The sequence below is a fragment of the Telmatherina bonti genome (assembly GCF_933228915.1).
Source record: "Telmatherina bonti genome assembly, chromosome: 1".
In the NCBI taxonomy this organism is placed as follows: Eukaryota; Metazoa; Chordata; class Actinopteri; order Atheriniformes; family Telmatherinidae; genus Telmatherina; species Telmatherina bonti.
Window position 1 is genome coordinate 6663925 of NC_136619.1, and position 14486 is coordinate 6678410.

General features: G+C 42.6%; 1 protein-coding gene across 1 annotated transcript in view; it reads left to right on the forward strand.

Moving 5' to 3' along the window:
* The window catches only part of dpy19l3 (dpy-19 like C-mannosyltransferase 3), a gene marked incomplete at its 3' end in the record, with an annotated part of 87386 nt that overhangs the window by 66405 nt on the left and 6495 nt on the right, over positions 1-14486 (forward strand). Inside the window, exon 17 of the mRNA XM_079243394.1 lies at positions 11884-12016. Within this exon, the coding sequence (XP_079099520.1) occupies positions 11884-12016 (133 nt within the window). The remainder of the gene's footprint in view (positions 1-11883; positions 12017-14486) is intronic.

The following is a 14486-nucleotide window of genomic DNA, read 5'->3' on the forward strand; positions in this document are numbered from 1 at the left end:
CACCAACATGCACTGCAGCATGTTGGAAACTGGCTTTATTCACCTCATCTGGACATTTTTACTAGTTACATATATATATATATATATATATATATATATATATATATATATATATATATGTAATGAGTATATAGAGTTACCAGGTAGGTTGTTTACAAGTGGTGCAATAAAAATGCATGTTTTTCTAGACACAATTAATAATCGTGATTAATAATCGTGATTACAATATTAAAATAATTGTGATTATTATTTTGGTCATAACCGTGCAACCCCAGATCTTAGTGATGTGTCGTTTCTATTCTGTGTTTTTCGCACAAATTCAGCGAGAGGCTCCAGAAATCCAAAAACACAAAATCACAAAGAGACAGGAGAGCACTCCCATGTAACCGTGCTGCGCAGGTCAGGTGCCCGTCAGGTCTGGAGGATGTGCGCGTCACGTCTCCATGGAGACACGCAGGTCATACGGGGGTGATGCTGTAAGCGACCCTCCGCAGACGCTGACCAGCAGACTGAGCTGTGTGCTCACACTCCACGCCGGAGCGTTGTAAACAGATCTCTCACAATGACATATTTCTTTCCTTCAGACAGAAGTAGTCCACTTCTAAAAGTAGTGACTTTATGCATTCCTGGTAAGTATCGTTCCTGTACTGGTGTTAGCTTTGGTGTTCATCAACACTCGCCTCCTCACAGCTCCAATCCTTGGGAGGAAACACTGGGAACTGCAAACACAGCTACAGTAAACTCGCCTGAATAAAGCAGGAGCTCGTATTCCTGATTAAGTCATCATATAAGACGTCTCATCTGCATCAACGCTGGAAAAAAAGAATATTTATTTAATCCAATAAGGTGTCAAACGACACATGGAGAGGAAGATGATGGTGGCGGCAGAGAGGTCGGGTTTGTGAATGTGTGTGTGACATGGGTTCCCTTTCCTCCACCGCTAATCCCATCAGGCTGCGAGGATTAGGGGCTACCCAGCAGTCTCCTTCGTGGGGCCCTAAACCTTCTGCTGCTGAGCTAATTACATCCCACATGAGTGTGTTCAGACAAGGAAGGGGGATCGCATCACCCCGTTTCCTCCAGGTGTGTGAAACTGAGTCTGTTTACCTTCGTATGAAAGCTGGAGGTGGATTCTCAGGCCGCTTGATGATGAGGGGCAGAACAAGGACAGATTCATGCAAACAGCAGGCCGTATGTTTTATGAGCAGCTGTTTATGTCGAGCAGCTCGCGACTCATTGTGGTAATTACAGCCGCAGGGGATGGAAAGTGGATCTTTTATCCAAATGAGAAAAAACTCGACTGATTTAACAAAGCAGAAACGCTTTTAATAAGAAAGTTTTGTTATTCCGACATTTAAAGACATGAATTAGTGATGAAGATGTTTTTAAATGGATTTTGAGATCTGACGTAAATTGGTCCTGACATACGCTAATGACTCGCGCTCTCTGCTCTTAGAGGTTTAGTAATGCAAGTTAAGACAGGTTGATGAGGGGATTTACATAATTCCCTTGACAGTCTTTCATAAACTGCGTCTTCACAGATTAGAAGAACTAAGGTGGAGGTTAACATGACAAGAGCTGGGGACAGTTTTTCCATAATTCCCACAAACATAACTCCCAGTTTCTGCTGGATGGCAGCTCTGCAGCTCCGCCGTGGGCCGACGCTCCGCTCTAAACGAATAGTCGATAAATCAATAGTAATGGCTCATTGTTCCTCTGCCTCCAACTCGGAGTTAGACTTGTTAGTGTGCAGATTTTAGAGCACCACTCCTCCTGTCTGAGTCCAATGGGCTGCTGGCTTTGGATTCATTTACCCGTGCTGGCAGTCAGGCAAGGTCGGTTTTTAGAATCAGAAAATGGAGTCGTAACTTGCTGCTTGGCTCGCTGACATAAACTCAAGGTTGTGCGTTTATTAACAGGTGCAGTGCAGAGTAGCTTGAGCTGCGATGCATGTTTAATATAAACAGCTGATTCCCCGGCTCATGGGGCTCAGCTCCGTCACCGCCGTGCACGCCGCAGGTCACCGCCGCCTGCTGCCACAACGGGGGGCGGAGCTCTCAGCACGTCTCGCCACACAAATGAAAAGCAGGGGGGTTGATGCGTTTCACTGTGAGCGACAGAGTCGGCGAGTTGCAGCTGGAGGAAGACTTTGATTTCATTGTCAATTTCACGACTCGGCGTGAGCCAAAAATACGCCAGAGCCTCCGTCAGCTTCTCCAGCCCAACGCCATTCATCATGCACAGTCCCGCAGTCACAGAGGCCGCCGGATAACGCCAATCTCCCGCTGATCTCCCGCTGATCTGCGTTCCACCGCTCCTTGGCATGTTATCTTTCTGCTGCACACCCCCCCTCGCCCACACATGCCAATCCCTCCCACCCCTCCGGGTCAAGATATACAGTGTACTTCTGAGAATTATGAAGTCTGCAGTGGAAATTATTAATGAGAGCTTTGACAGCAGTTTTGCTGCAGATTCAGGAGGCTCATCTGGCTACTCAGCATGGAGAGCCAATCAGAGCAGGAGCAACCCCCCCTCCACCACCTCGCCAAGTACAAGTCAGCACTTATGAGAGGAACACCGACTTGTTTATACATCAAATCCTCCTGAACAGGAAAACCAGTCGTCAGGCTGGTTAGGTTGATGGGAAACACTGGAAGAAACACGACTCGATAAAAACATTCAGTTTTCTTGACCTGTTGTCATGACGTCCAGTCAGATCCAGTATGCAGCACGGAGGAGCCAGACTGGAGTTGACAAACATGTTTCTCACCACAAAACGCACGTTTTTCTTTCATTTGAACGGCTGACTGTCTTCATTGTTAACCAGGAGCATCTCTGATCAGTGAAACCAGTATCATCTGGTTTCCACTGACCAGTAAAAACTGAGTCCTGATGATTTCCAACATGAGCATCATGTTAAGAGAGGATGAGGAGGAGAAGATGACTTCATCCTGCAGGAGAAACGCGCTTTCATGATGCGGCCAAACACATGCTGGCAACAGGAATATAAAGGGCAAAAAAAGCAGAAATCTGTATTTTGTGAATTGTGAATGAAAAGCGGTTTGTGTCGGCAAAACAAGTTTATTTTTAAAGCATAGTTTGTTCACAAGGCAACCAAAATGCTCTGCAGAGGCTCAAAGTTGCAGTAAAACACCTTTAGATTTTGACGAATCGTTTCTTTTAAAGTTTTTAACAAGTGAAGAGTTTGTGTGGACGTCAGGTGTGTAGGTTTTACTGTTAGAAAACACATAAATGGTACTTCACCTTGCTTGGTTCTGACCCTGGGGATACTCAGTAGACCTGTCTGAAGGGTTTGGACCCTTTAAACCAGGGGTGTCAGAATCCAGTCCTCGAGGGCCGGAATCCGGCAGGTTTTTGTTGTTTCCCTCCACCAACACAGCTGATTCAAATAAATCGATCCAGCAGCTTCTTGTCAACCTGTTTGAGTGTCGGTCAGGTCTGTGTTGGAGCACAGAGACAACAAAAACCTGCAGGATACCGGCCCTCCAGGACTGCAGTTTGACACCCCTGCTTTAAACCAACAGGGGATCTGAAATGGACCTGAGACATTTGGTGGCTGGAAGACCTTTTACAAGATTTCTACAGTTTTTCCTTTCATACACGTAGCGGGGGTCGTAGGGGTGTGAAGTCGAATAGAAAAATAATTTATTTCAGGATTTTTTTCACAATTTTAAAATTGATTTTTTTTTTAAAAATTGATTTATATTTCAAATAAATAGAAATAATCTATTATAAAATTGTTGTCAATTTTATTGTTTTTATTGATCTTATTACTTGTCTTCTTTGGTATTAAAGCAGCAGAATGGTGGTATAGCTACTGTGTTGTTTTTTTCCTAATTTAAATTAAGAAAAATTACTGGCAAAAAAAGTTTTGTACACTTTTTTGTTTTTGTTTTTAGTCTTCAGAAATCAGCAATATCAAAGAATTGTGAGAATCCCAATTTAAATCAAATTGACACAAAAAAACAAACTGGAATTGATCAAATCGGGACAAAAGTGTATCGACACAGCCCTACAGTGTAGTGATATGAGGTCTGGTGCGACGTGTTCTCTTCTTGTTCAGAACCGCAGCAAACCATGGCAACAACTTACTAACCTGCACAAATGAGTGTTTTTTTCTACCTTTGCATTTGTTGTTGTATTTCAGTGTTTTATAGACATAATGTGCGGATATAGTGATGATCTTTATAGTTGATTTTCAGGTCAGACTATAACTCCATCAGACATCCGGCTCATTGTTTAGTTTTTAGCTTTGTGAAATGAAGTTTAGGGACTGACCTCTAACTTTGCATCTTGGAGATCAAAAACAACGTCTGCCATTTCAGCATTGACATGGAGTTGACCCTCCGATGTAGGGTTGTGTATCATCTGCATAAGTATCGGTATGCATGTTGCGATACTCCAATCTTACCTGGGTTGTGGACAGCTTGCCAGTATTAAACATCAGTGGTCCAAGAATGGCGACTTGAGGAACCCCACATGGTGCTTCTGTTGCTCAGATCCATAGTTAACAAATAAAACGAAATAGTCCCGATCCTGCTGGTTTGAACCAATTTAGTGCAGTTCTATGAAATCCCACCCAGTTTCCAGTTTGCCCAGCAGGCGGTGATAATCAACATAATTGAGATGCTTGTTTTTTCCGACGTTGGTATGTAAACATGACGTAATGAACTGGATGAAATGGTGCGATAACAAGAAAAAATTATTCATTTGGAATGAATGGAGGTTCTTTGCACAGAATAATTGATTTGTCGTTAATATAAAATTTAAATATTCAGCTCCAACATTTGTTTTTTAAATTATTTCCAGAGAAGATAAAGAATCTGCAGTTTGTGCACGTGGACATGTCTGGGTGTGTGTTTCCTCAGTGTGACTGGCTTCAGTGGAAACGCTTCCCTCTTTGCCAGTTTCTTTCACATCACCCATCTGAACCCAACTTTTCCAGTAAAGCGACTGGAAACTCCTGTTGATGAAATCTGTATTTACAGAAAATCACTGTTGCGACGTGTTAAAAGTCTCGTAAGAGCCGTTAAAGCATTAAAGCTGGTCTTCTAGCAGATTGTGGCCTCTTCACCCCCACTCAGAGTGAAGATTATTAAAAAGGCATAAAACGTGCTCATTTTAAGTGCTTGTTCATGTAACCCATGCCGACGTTTTTATGGCAGGGGTAGTCGCACTCGTTCATCCTGTCCAGTAAAAAGGTTAAGTTACTAACTCACCATAGATCTCCAGTGGACTGCAGCCCAGAGTTAATGGGCTTTCTGTCTTTCTCCTCTTGTTTGGTGAATGTGGGTCCATCTGTCTGTGTAATTAAAACAAATGACTTGATCTGTTCTCAGGAAACACGTGCCACTACTCATTTATCTGTCGGTCCTTCAGTGAGGATCACTTTTCTGCATCTTCTGCTTTCTAGTGCTCTGATTCGTCTAAATGAAAAACATTTGGTCTCATCCAGGAATGAGGAAGGTCTGTGTGTGTGTGTGTGTGTGTGTGTGTGTGAGTGACAGACAAATCTAGAAGTCAATGAACGAGACTCGGATGAACAGAGTGATGGCTTTGATTGAACTACGTGCCTCTCAATCAGAAGTGAGACTTGAGTGGAAAATGTCTGTCCGTGCATGTGTGGCCTGTAAGAACACTCCTAATCACGCCATGAATCTCACCGTTAGTCGTCAGTCATCATCACGATCGCCACTCAGGAGCACTTAAACCTGAGCAGGTGGGGTATAATCTTCTCACTTTGTGAGAGGAATAAAAGTTTCATTTCAAACAGAAAAGGCTTTTCAGGAAGTGGCTGGTTTAGAGGAACACACTGATGTTTTCAGGTGTGAGTGTTGAGTGAGGAACAAGTTTAGTTTAGTCAAATTCACTAAAATGTGACTTTGAGAATCTTAATGGTTTAAGTAACGTTAAGCGAAGGAGGCCACTGTTAGGTGTAGAGTTATCTACATGATAATGGTAGAGAGGAGGAACTCTTTGTGGGTATAAAACCAGACTCATCTTCCTCAGCTGGTTGGGAAATGAGAGGAAGACATAAAACACACCAGGGTTAATCTAAATGTGCAGTGTGCAATAAAACTAAAACAATGAAAGAAGGTTTTAATATGTAATTGTTTTTTTATTGCTTCACAAAAGTAACTGATGTTTTTATTCTGTTAGAATGAAGCATTTATATCTACTTGCTGTGGGACTGTATCCAGTGCCTGGTTCAAAATCCATTTTAGGTTTATTGGTCAAGTTTACCTTCATGACGACTGTGGGGGGTGTGAAGTTTTTTGTAACTCAGCTGTTTAAAAGTAATTTAATCTTGAAGTTCGGCATATTTGGGGGCATGTCCTTTTGATTGACAGGTACCCGATTTCCCGCTTCAAGTAAGAAGAACGTAGAACAACCGCGGTTTTTAGCCGGTTAACAACGCGACTTAGCTTTAGCCCGCTTACCTCCTTTAGCTGGTTATCTCCTGTTATCTCCGGGTTAGCTCAGTTAGATCTTAGCCACAGAAAGCTCGGAGTTCAATGGATGTCAATCATCCACCATGACGCTAACAGCCCCCCTCTCAGCTCCACCTCTTTGCCCATAATTGTATTTTTCGGGTGAGACGACACGCATGCCCCTGCCAAGATTGCGATGGTAGGAACCGCCCACCGAGCTTCAATTCAGCTCTTCATTGGTTGCAATGGTCCAATATACACATGAATTACTTCCCCACTGGAGCGCCACCAGCTCACTGACCTCACGAAACCACACAATGAAACTGGACTGGATGTATAAAGACTACTATGCAAATTTTTTTTTTTCTTTTTTTTTTTAAACAGAATTTAGGTTATAAAATAATGGTAAATATTAAGAGTGGGGAATGGAATAAAAAAATAAAAAATGCGGATTTTTTGCATCACAACTTTAAAAGATATTTTAGTTAAAAATATTTTTGTTAAAAAATACTTTCTTTCAAATAAAAAAAGTAATCCATTATAAGATATTTTGTTATTTTTATTGTTTTTATCAATCTCTTTGATTGTCTTCTTGGACATCATAGCAGCAAAACGATGGTCTGTGTTGTTATTTCCTCACTGAAATTTAGAAAAATTAGCAAAAAACGTTTTGTACATTTTAAATCAAATCAACTCGAATAATTTCTCAGTTCTTTCTACCTTATAGAAGAATGAAGTCATTTGTGAACTTATCACAGTTTTTTTTTTTACTTCAGCGTAATGATTAGGATCTGTTTGAATCAAGAATTGATTATGAATTGAATCATCACCCCAAAAATTGGAATTGAATTAAATTGTGCGTTGTGGTTAGATTCACATTCCTAAATTCCTAATAAATATAACAGATTTGGTCCATTTATGTACCTGGTTTTAAAAGAATTAACCTTTTTGGCCTCATTAAATGTTGTAAACATTGCATCACAACAACGAAACACCTGAACTCATCTCCATGTGGACACAGTCTCTGTTTGGTCAAAAGCCTCGCAGACCCCCGTGCTCACCGGAGACCCCACGTTGGGAGCGGATTATTCAGCCCTCACATTCTTGAGCAGATGTAAATATAATCTTTCAGCCTCGTGTTCGAGGTCGAGTTTACAGGATGATATGTGGAAAAGAGGATGAATGGACTCTTAGCTTATTAACTATTTAGGATTTCATAAATTAGTCATCAACTTCCTGTAAAGATCACACCTGACTCTCCATCATCAGCTTCGGCAGAGTTGTGTGAAATATGAAGCTATTGCACGATTATTCTCCCATATGTCTGCAGTCCAACAAATTTCTGAACTTTTTCCTTTTGTTTCACCAAAAGGCTGTAAAACATGAAATGCAGCATTGTGTCCATTTAGCATTCCCTCTGCATATGGTCACGCTTTGGATTGGTGGACATTTATGGACACGTGTGTGTGTGTGTGTGTGTGAGGGTTTGGTTAATTAAACCACCTTCTCTGACAGCAGCTGACTGTGTTGCTGCTGCCCCAACATCATTAATATGTAAACTAGAACAACGGCCTCCCCCTGGCACATTACACTGACACATATGCATGTAGTTTGTATGCCCAGGAGACCCTCCAATTACACGTTGCATTCCCTCTGCTCCTCAGTTCAATTCAGCTCAGCTTTATTTGTGTAGCACCAACTCACGACAAAGTAATCGCAAGTCACTTTTAATGATATGGTCCAATGCAATTCAATTTAAGCTAATTATTCTATGACCCACGTTTAGTCCAATTCATAACAGCTTTGTTCACATAAAGCTAATAAATAAAATTGCTAAAGGAACCAGTTGCATCAAGTTTTATTTCTGGTCCAATACGGTGAAGAGGAAAAACTCTTAATCTGAAAGAACCAGGAGAGACGCACAAAGGTTGAAAAGATGCAGAGTTTTCTCAGGGCATCATGGGAACGTTCCCACTGACTTTACACTGATCCCATGGAAAATATTGCAGTGTGAATTATTCCAACGAAATACTCGGGTCTGGTGTGTGACATCTGACCAGCTGCATGTTCCTCTAGCAGACGAGCGGGTGTGGAAACACCTGAGTTTATGGAAGCTTGTACAACTCAAAGCAAACTTAACGATAAACTTTATCCAAAAGGAAAGATTTAAAGCTAATCTGAAACTTATTTTATCCGAGCAGTCGCAGCTGGGTGTTCACAAATCCAGAACCTTTAGTGGGACGAGTGATGGAATTATCTCTATGTATGCTTTTATTTATCTAGATATACATTAAATTATCTAGATATACATCCTGTATGAGCAGTCATTCCTTCCCATCCGTCACCATCCCCAGAGAAATCTCAAGATTAATGTTTTTGTTAGGGGTGGGCTCGATTTATTTAAAAAAAAAAAACAAAAAAAACAAACAAACAAACAACAAAAAAAAACAAAACATCAAATTATTTACAGGCTTTGTAATTAATCAAACTTGATTAATGGCATTTTAATCACATCTTGAAATTTGCTCTAAAAAGCAAATTTTTAAAAAAAAATTTAAATAGATTTTAAGGGATTATGAAGTCATATAATAGTAAAAGAGATAAATATAACGAATTCAATCTCTATTAATGTCTGAATAAATTAATTTAACCTTGACACATAAAAACAAAAAATTGAAAACATCTCTGACCTAACTGAACAGACCCAAAGTTAAAGTGTTATTTTAAATACTATAACAGCTCCAGTTATTTTCTAATTAAGAGTTTACAACATGTTACAGTAATTTTAACTTAAAAAAAGTTTTAATATCTGACCGTAAACCAGGACGACTTAACTTCAGTCTGATCATGCAGCCAAGGTGATCACCTCCTGCTCCGACTGCAGCGTGGAGCTGCATGAAGACCGAGCTATGTGTGCTCTTTAGGATGTGGGATGGGGTGTGGGCGGGAGGGAGGTGTTGCTATATAATAATAATTATATATATATATATATATATATATATATATATATATATATATCCACCCGGAGTTCCTTAAGGCTCTGGATGCTGTGGGGCTGTCCTGGCTGACACGCCTCTGCAGCATCGCGTGGACATCGGGGGCAGTACCGCTGGATTGGCAGACTGGGGTGGTGGTCCCCCTTTTTAAGAAGGGGGACCGGAGGGTGTGTTCCAATTACAGGGGAATCACACTCCTCAGCCTCCCTGGTAAGGTCCTGGAGAGGAGGGTCCGCCGGATAGTCGAATCCCGGATTGAGGAGGAGCAGTGTGGTTTTCGTCCTGGTCGCAGAACAGTGGACCAGCTCTATACCCTCTCTGGGGTCCTGGAGGGGGCATGGGAGTTTGCCCAACCAGTCTACATGTGCTTTGTGGACCTGGAGAAGGCATTCGACCGTGTCCCCCGGGGGCTTCTGTGGGGGGTACTCCGGGAGTATGGGGTACCGGACCCCCTTGTACGAGCTGTCCGGTCTCTGTACGACAGGTGTCAGAGCTTGGTCCGCATTGCCGGAAGTAAGTCGGATTTGTTTCCGGTGAGGGTTGGACTCCGCCAAGGCTGCCCTTTATCACCGATTCTGTTCATAACTTATATGGACAGAATTTCTAGGCGCAGCCGAGGGGTTGAGGGGATCCGACTTGGTGGCCTCAGGATTGGGTCCCTGCTTTTTGCGGATGACGTGGTCCTGTTGGCTTCATCTGGTCGTGATCTCCAGCTCTCACTTGAGCGATTCGCTGTCGAGTGTGAAGAGGCTGGGATGAGAATCAGCACCTCCAAATCTGAGACCATGGTCCTCAGCCAGAATAGGGTGGTTTGCCCTCTCCGGGTTGGGAGTCAGGTCCTGCCTCAAGTGGAGGAGTTTAAATATCTCGGGGTCTTGTTCACGAGTGAGGGAAGGATGGAGCGTGAGATCGACAGACGGATCGGTGCGGCGTCTGCAGTAATGCGGACTCTGCGCCGGTCTGTCGTGGTGAAGAAGGAGCTGAGCCAGAAGGCGAAGCTCTCGATTTATCAGTCGATCTACGTTCCTACCCTCACCTATGGTCATGAGCTGTGGGTCGTGACCGAAAGAACGAGATCTCGTATACAGGCGGCTGAAATGAGTTTCCTCCGCAGGGTGGCCGGGCTCACCCTTAGAGATAGGGTGAGGAGCTCGGTCATCCGGGAGGGGCTCAGAGTAGAGCCGCTGCTCCTTCGCATCGAGAGGAACCAGTTGAGGTGGCTCGGGCATCTGGTCAGGATGCCTCCTGGACGCCTCCCTGGTGAGGTGTTCCAGGCACGTCCCTCTTGGAGGAGACCCCGGGGAAGACCCAGGACACGCTGGAGGGATTATATCTCTCTGCTGGCCTGGGAACGCCTCGGGATCCCCCCCGCAGAGTTGGCAAATGTGGCTGGGGAGAGGGAAGTCTGGGCTTCCCTGCTTAGGCTGCTGCCCCCGCGACCCGACCCCGGATAAGCGGCAGAAGATGGATGGATGGATGGATATATATATTTTTTTTTTTTTTATTTATTTTTTTTTTTTAACAATCCCTTAATGTTTCCGCTCCAGTCAGGTGTTTTCTGTTCCTTTCAGTCAGACTTCTGCACCTGTTGACAGGTATTTTGTCCCACTGTTCAACAGAAAAGTGCTCTAATTTGTCCAGGACCAATTTGTTTGTTTGTTTGTTTTCTTTCTTCAACTCAATTAAATGAAAAAAACAGTGTCTTCTATTACTAAATTATATTTTTGCAAATTTTTAGTTATTGTTCCTTTTTTAAGTCTCCAGTTATTTGAGTGACTGTTTTAAATTCAGCCTTTTCTTTAATGAAAGGGGATATATATATATATATATATATATATATATATATATATATATATATATATATATAAAGATATATATATATATATATATATATATATATATATATATATATATATATATATATATATATATAAAGATAGATAGATAGATAGATATAATATATATAAATAAAATGTACATAAAGTGTTTCACCACCTAAGACACCCCAGCTTTGTGGGGTCCAGCTTTCTGGGGCTCTGCAGGCTCTGCTTCTCCTGTTTTGTTTCATTTATCTGCAGAAAGTCTGCTTTTGATGCAGACAGGTGATGTCCTTGAAGCATCATTTCCTTAAGGAAACTTTAAATGGCATCAGTGTGTCTTGATTATAGCAGCAGACCGTGAAGCAGACACGTGGGCTGAATAATGAGAAAACAGACTAAAGGGAAAGTCTGCCTCTTGGTGATGGATCTGTGATCGTCCTCCAAACTTTTCCACCTCCTCCTTTCTCCTTTTTATTGTTCTGACTTTATTTTTCTCTCTTTTATACTCAGAAAGCTTTATACAAATTGTATTGTATCAAAGCCTGCTTCTGCATTACATAATGAGAATATTTATAGACGTGTCCTCCTCTCTTCTCTTTCTGTGTTTGTCCACAGCACAAAGACCCCCAAGCAGGCGGTGTTTGCTGGAAGCATGCAGCTCCTGGCCGGCATCAAGCTGTGCACAGGCAGAGTTCTCACCAACCACCCACATTATGAAGATAAAGACCTGCGGGAGCGGACCCGACAGGTACTGCCGCCTGCAAGCGAACATCACACATAAAGAAGTGTGGAAGCTTCCAGAAAGGCTGCAAGATGCAACAAACATGATAAGTGGAAGTAATCTAGTAGATGGATGGTCCTTACTGGACGGTGAGGCAGAAGTCAGCAGCGTGATTGCAAACGGCGTTGTTACAGAAGCACGAGGCGCTGCAGCGATCCTGGAGGAGCAAACCGGCTTTGTCTGGAAGGTTGTGATACAGAAAAAGATCCGTGTAAGATCATTATGTAACGGGGTGACGCTGCGCACCAGATGGCATTTGTTTAGCAAAAGGAAAAAGTGCAAATCACAGAGAAGAAAAGTGTCGAAGCGTTTCCTCTGATGGCGCCACGTGTCCATGCGGAGGGAAGTGGCGGTGGAAAGTCAGGTTTTCGGTTTGTTTTCTTCACCTCGTGGCAACGTCTGCTGCTGGCTTCAGACCTCCTCAGGAGACGCTTGCGCTCGTTTCTGCTGGAAATGCTGAGGAGGCTTTGTTTTAGGCTGGAAATCGGGAGACGTTTAGAGAAAAGTTGCTCATTTTGCATCGAGTTATAAGATAAACATGAGCAGCGGCTGCAGGACAGGAGGAGGAACCTGTGCTGCATCTGTTACGTATCGTAGTTCCACAACAATGTTATTTACTTTCCACTCGTAGCTTCAGCTGTCTCTGCTCCGGTCTGGACTTCAGTCTGCCGATGCAACGACCTGCAGTGCTTTTCTGAATGAAGAAGCAGCACTCTGATGTGTATCCATTAGGTTTGGATCAATATGATGTAGGAAAAATGGAACCTGGAAGTGCTGTGTGACGGTAAGCTGCAGAGGAATTGAGGCGAGTTCAGGCAGCGTGTCGGATCCCGTTTTCTTCCTCATGTTGACGTTAAGTTTCTGACCGTCGCTGGTTTTCCCTCCTGTTGACCCAGCATGCTGCAGATTACATAAACTAATGTGAAATTAGCTGCGCTGTTATCCGGTTTAGTCCTCTTCCTCCTCACAACGAGCAGGAAATGATGTGAGGGTCATCTGTTGGGCAGCTAAGCTTATGTTTTGCAGCCCAGCGGGGAAGTGAGCCATGCTGAGCCATGCTGAGCCGCTGGCGAGGCCAGAGCCTGGCATGGAGCTCATTAATGATCTACGACACACACACTCTGTGTGTGTGTGTGTGTGTGTGGTGGTGGTGGGGGGGGTGGAAAACTCAATTGAACATCTGTAATTTAATGATCCCAGTTCTTTTTTTTCTATTAATTAATCTGGAAAAAAATGAACTGATAATAAAAAAAAAAATGAAACAAGCTTTAATATTACTTGGTTTTCAGACATGCTTCGGCCAAGCATGGTGAAGTGTGTGTGTGTGTGTGTGTGTGTGTGTGTGGGGGGGGGGGAGCAAATACGTGTTATCCCACCGACATGTCTAAACAAAGAAGAGGAATCTAAAAGCTCGGAAAGTGAGGGTCAACACAGGAATATTTTACTAAAATTCACCGGTTATTAAGGTTGTGACGATATAGTTTAGTCCTGATTCAATTCCATTCCGATTTTTTGGGTGCCGATTGGATTTAAATTGCAATTGTCACAATTCCTTGATTTTGCTGGGTTTTTTTGAGACTAAAGAAAACGTTATTTTTCTTGATTTCATTTAGGAAAAAACAACCCAGTAGCCAGATCATCATTCTGCTGTTATAATGCCCAAGAAGACAAGTAAAAAGATCAATAAAAACAATAAAAATGACAAATTTTTATTTATTTAAAAAAAACAAACACTTTTTTAACAAAAATATTGATTTTAAAAACAGATTTTCTATTTTTTTATTCGATTTTCCCACTCCTACCAGTTATCAAGCTCCTTCACATTGTTCACTCTGCGTTTTTTTTAACCATCTGAATCACCAAACATCACAGGTCACTTAGATGCTTTTATCTAAAGCCTCTACATGTGATATGTGATCGATAACCCTAACATGAACAGAACCCACACAGGGAAAACATGCAAACTCCACAGAGAAAGGCCGCCGTTTAAAGCCCCCCCCAGCCGAGGCTCAAACCAGTGACCCTCTAGCTGTGAGGCTGCAGGGTTAACTACTGGTATAAACCACCCATTTTACATCATAATCATGTAAACCAGGGGTTAACACACCTGGCACAGATCACACCTATTCAGCAGACTTCTGCAGAGCTTCACATCAAACTCTGCACAGGTCTGCATTGATTTGGATCAGCTGTGTTGCAGCAGGGAAACCCCTAACGTTTGCAGGATTGTGGGACTACCTACTCCTGATGTAAACGCTCATTACGCTTTAAGTTAATTTTGGTACGATGACGCCATTTTTGTCCTCATGGCCTTGAGAACAAGAAAAAAGTTCTTGCTTCTTGTGGAGTAAGAGGCTGTAGCCGTTGCTAGGGGCAACTCCGTCCCACAGCTTTACAGCAGAAGGTTCTAAAATATGAGAATCAGTATTTTAGATAT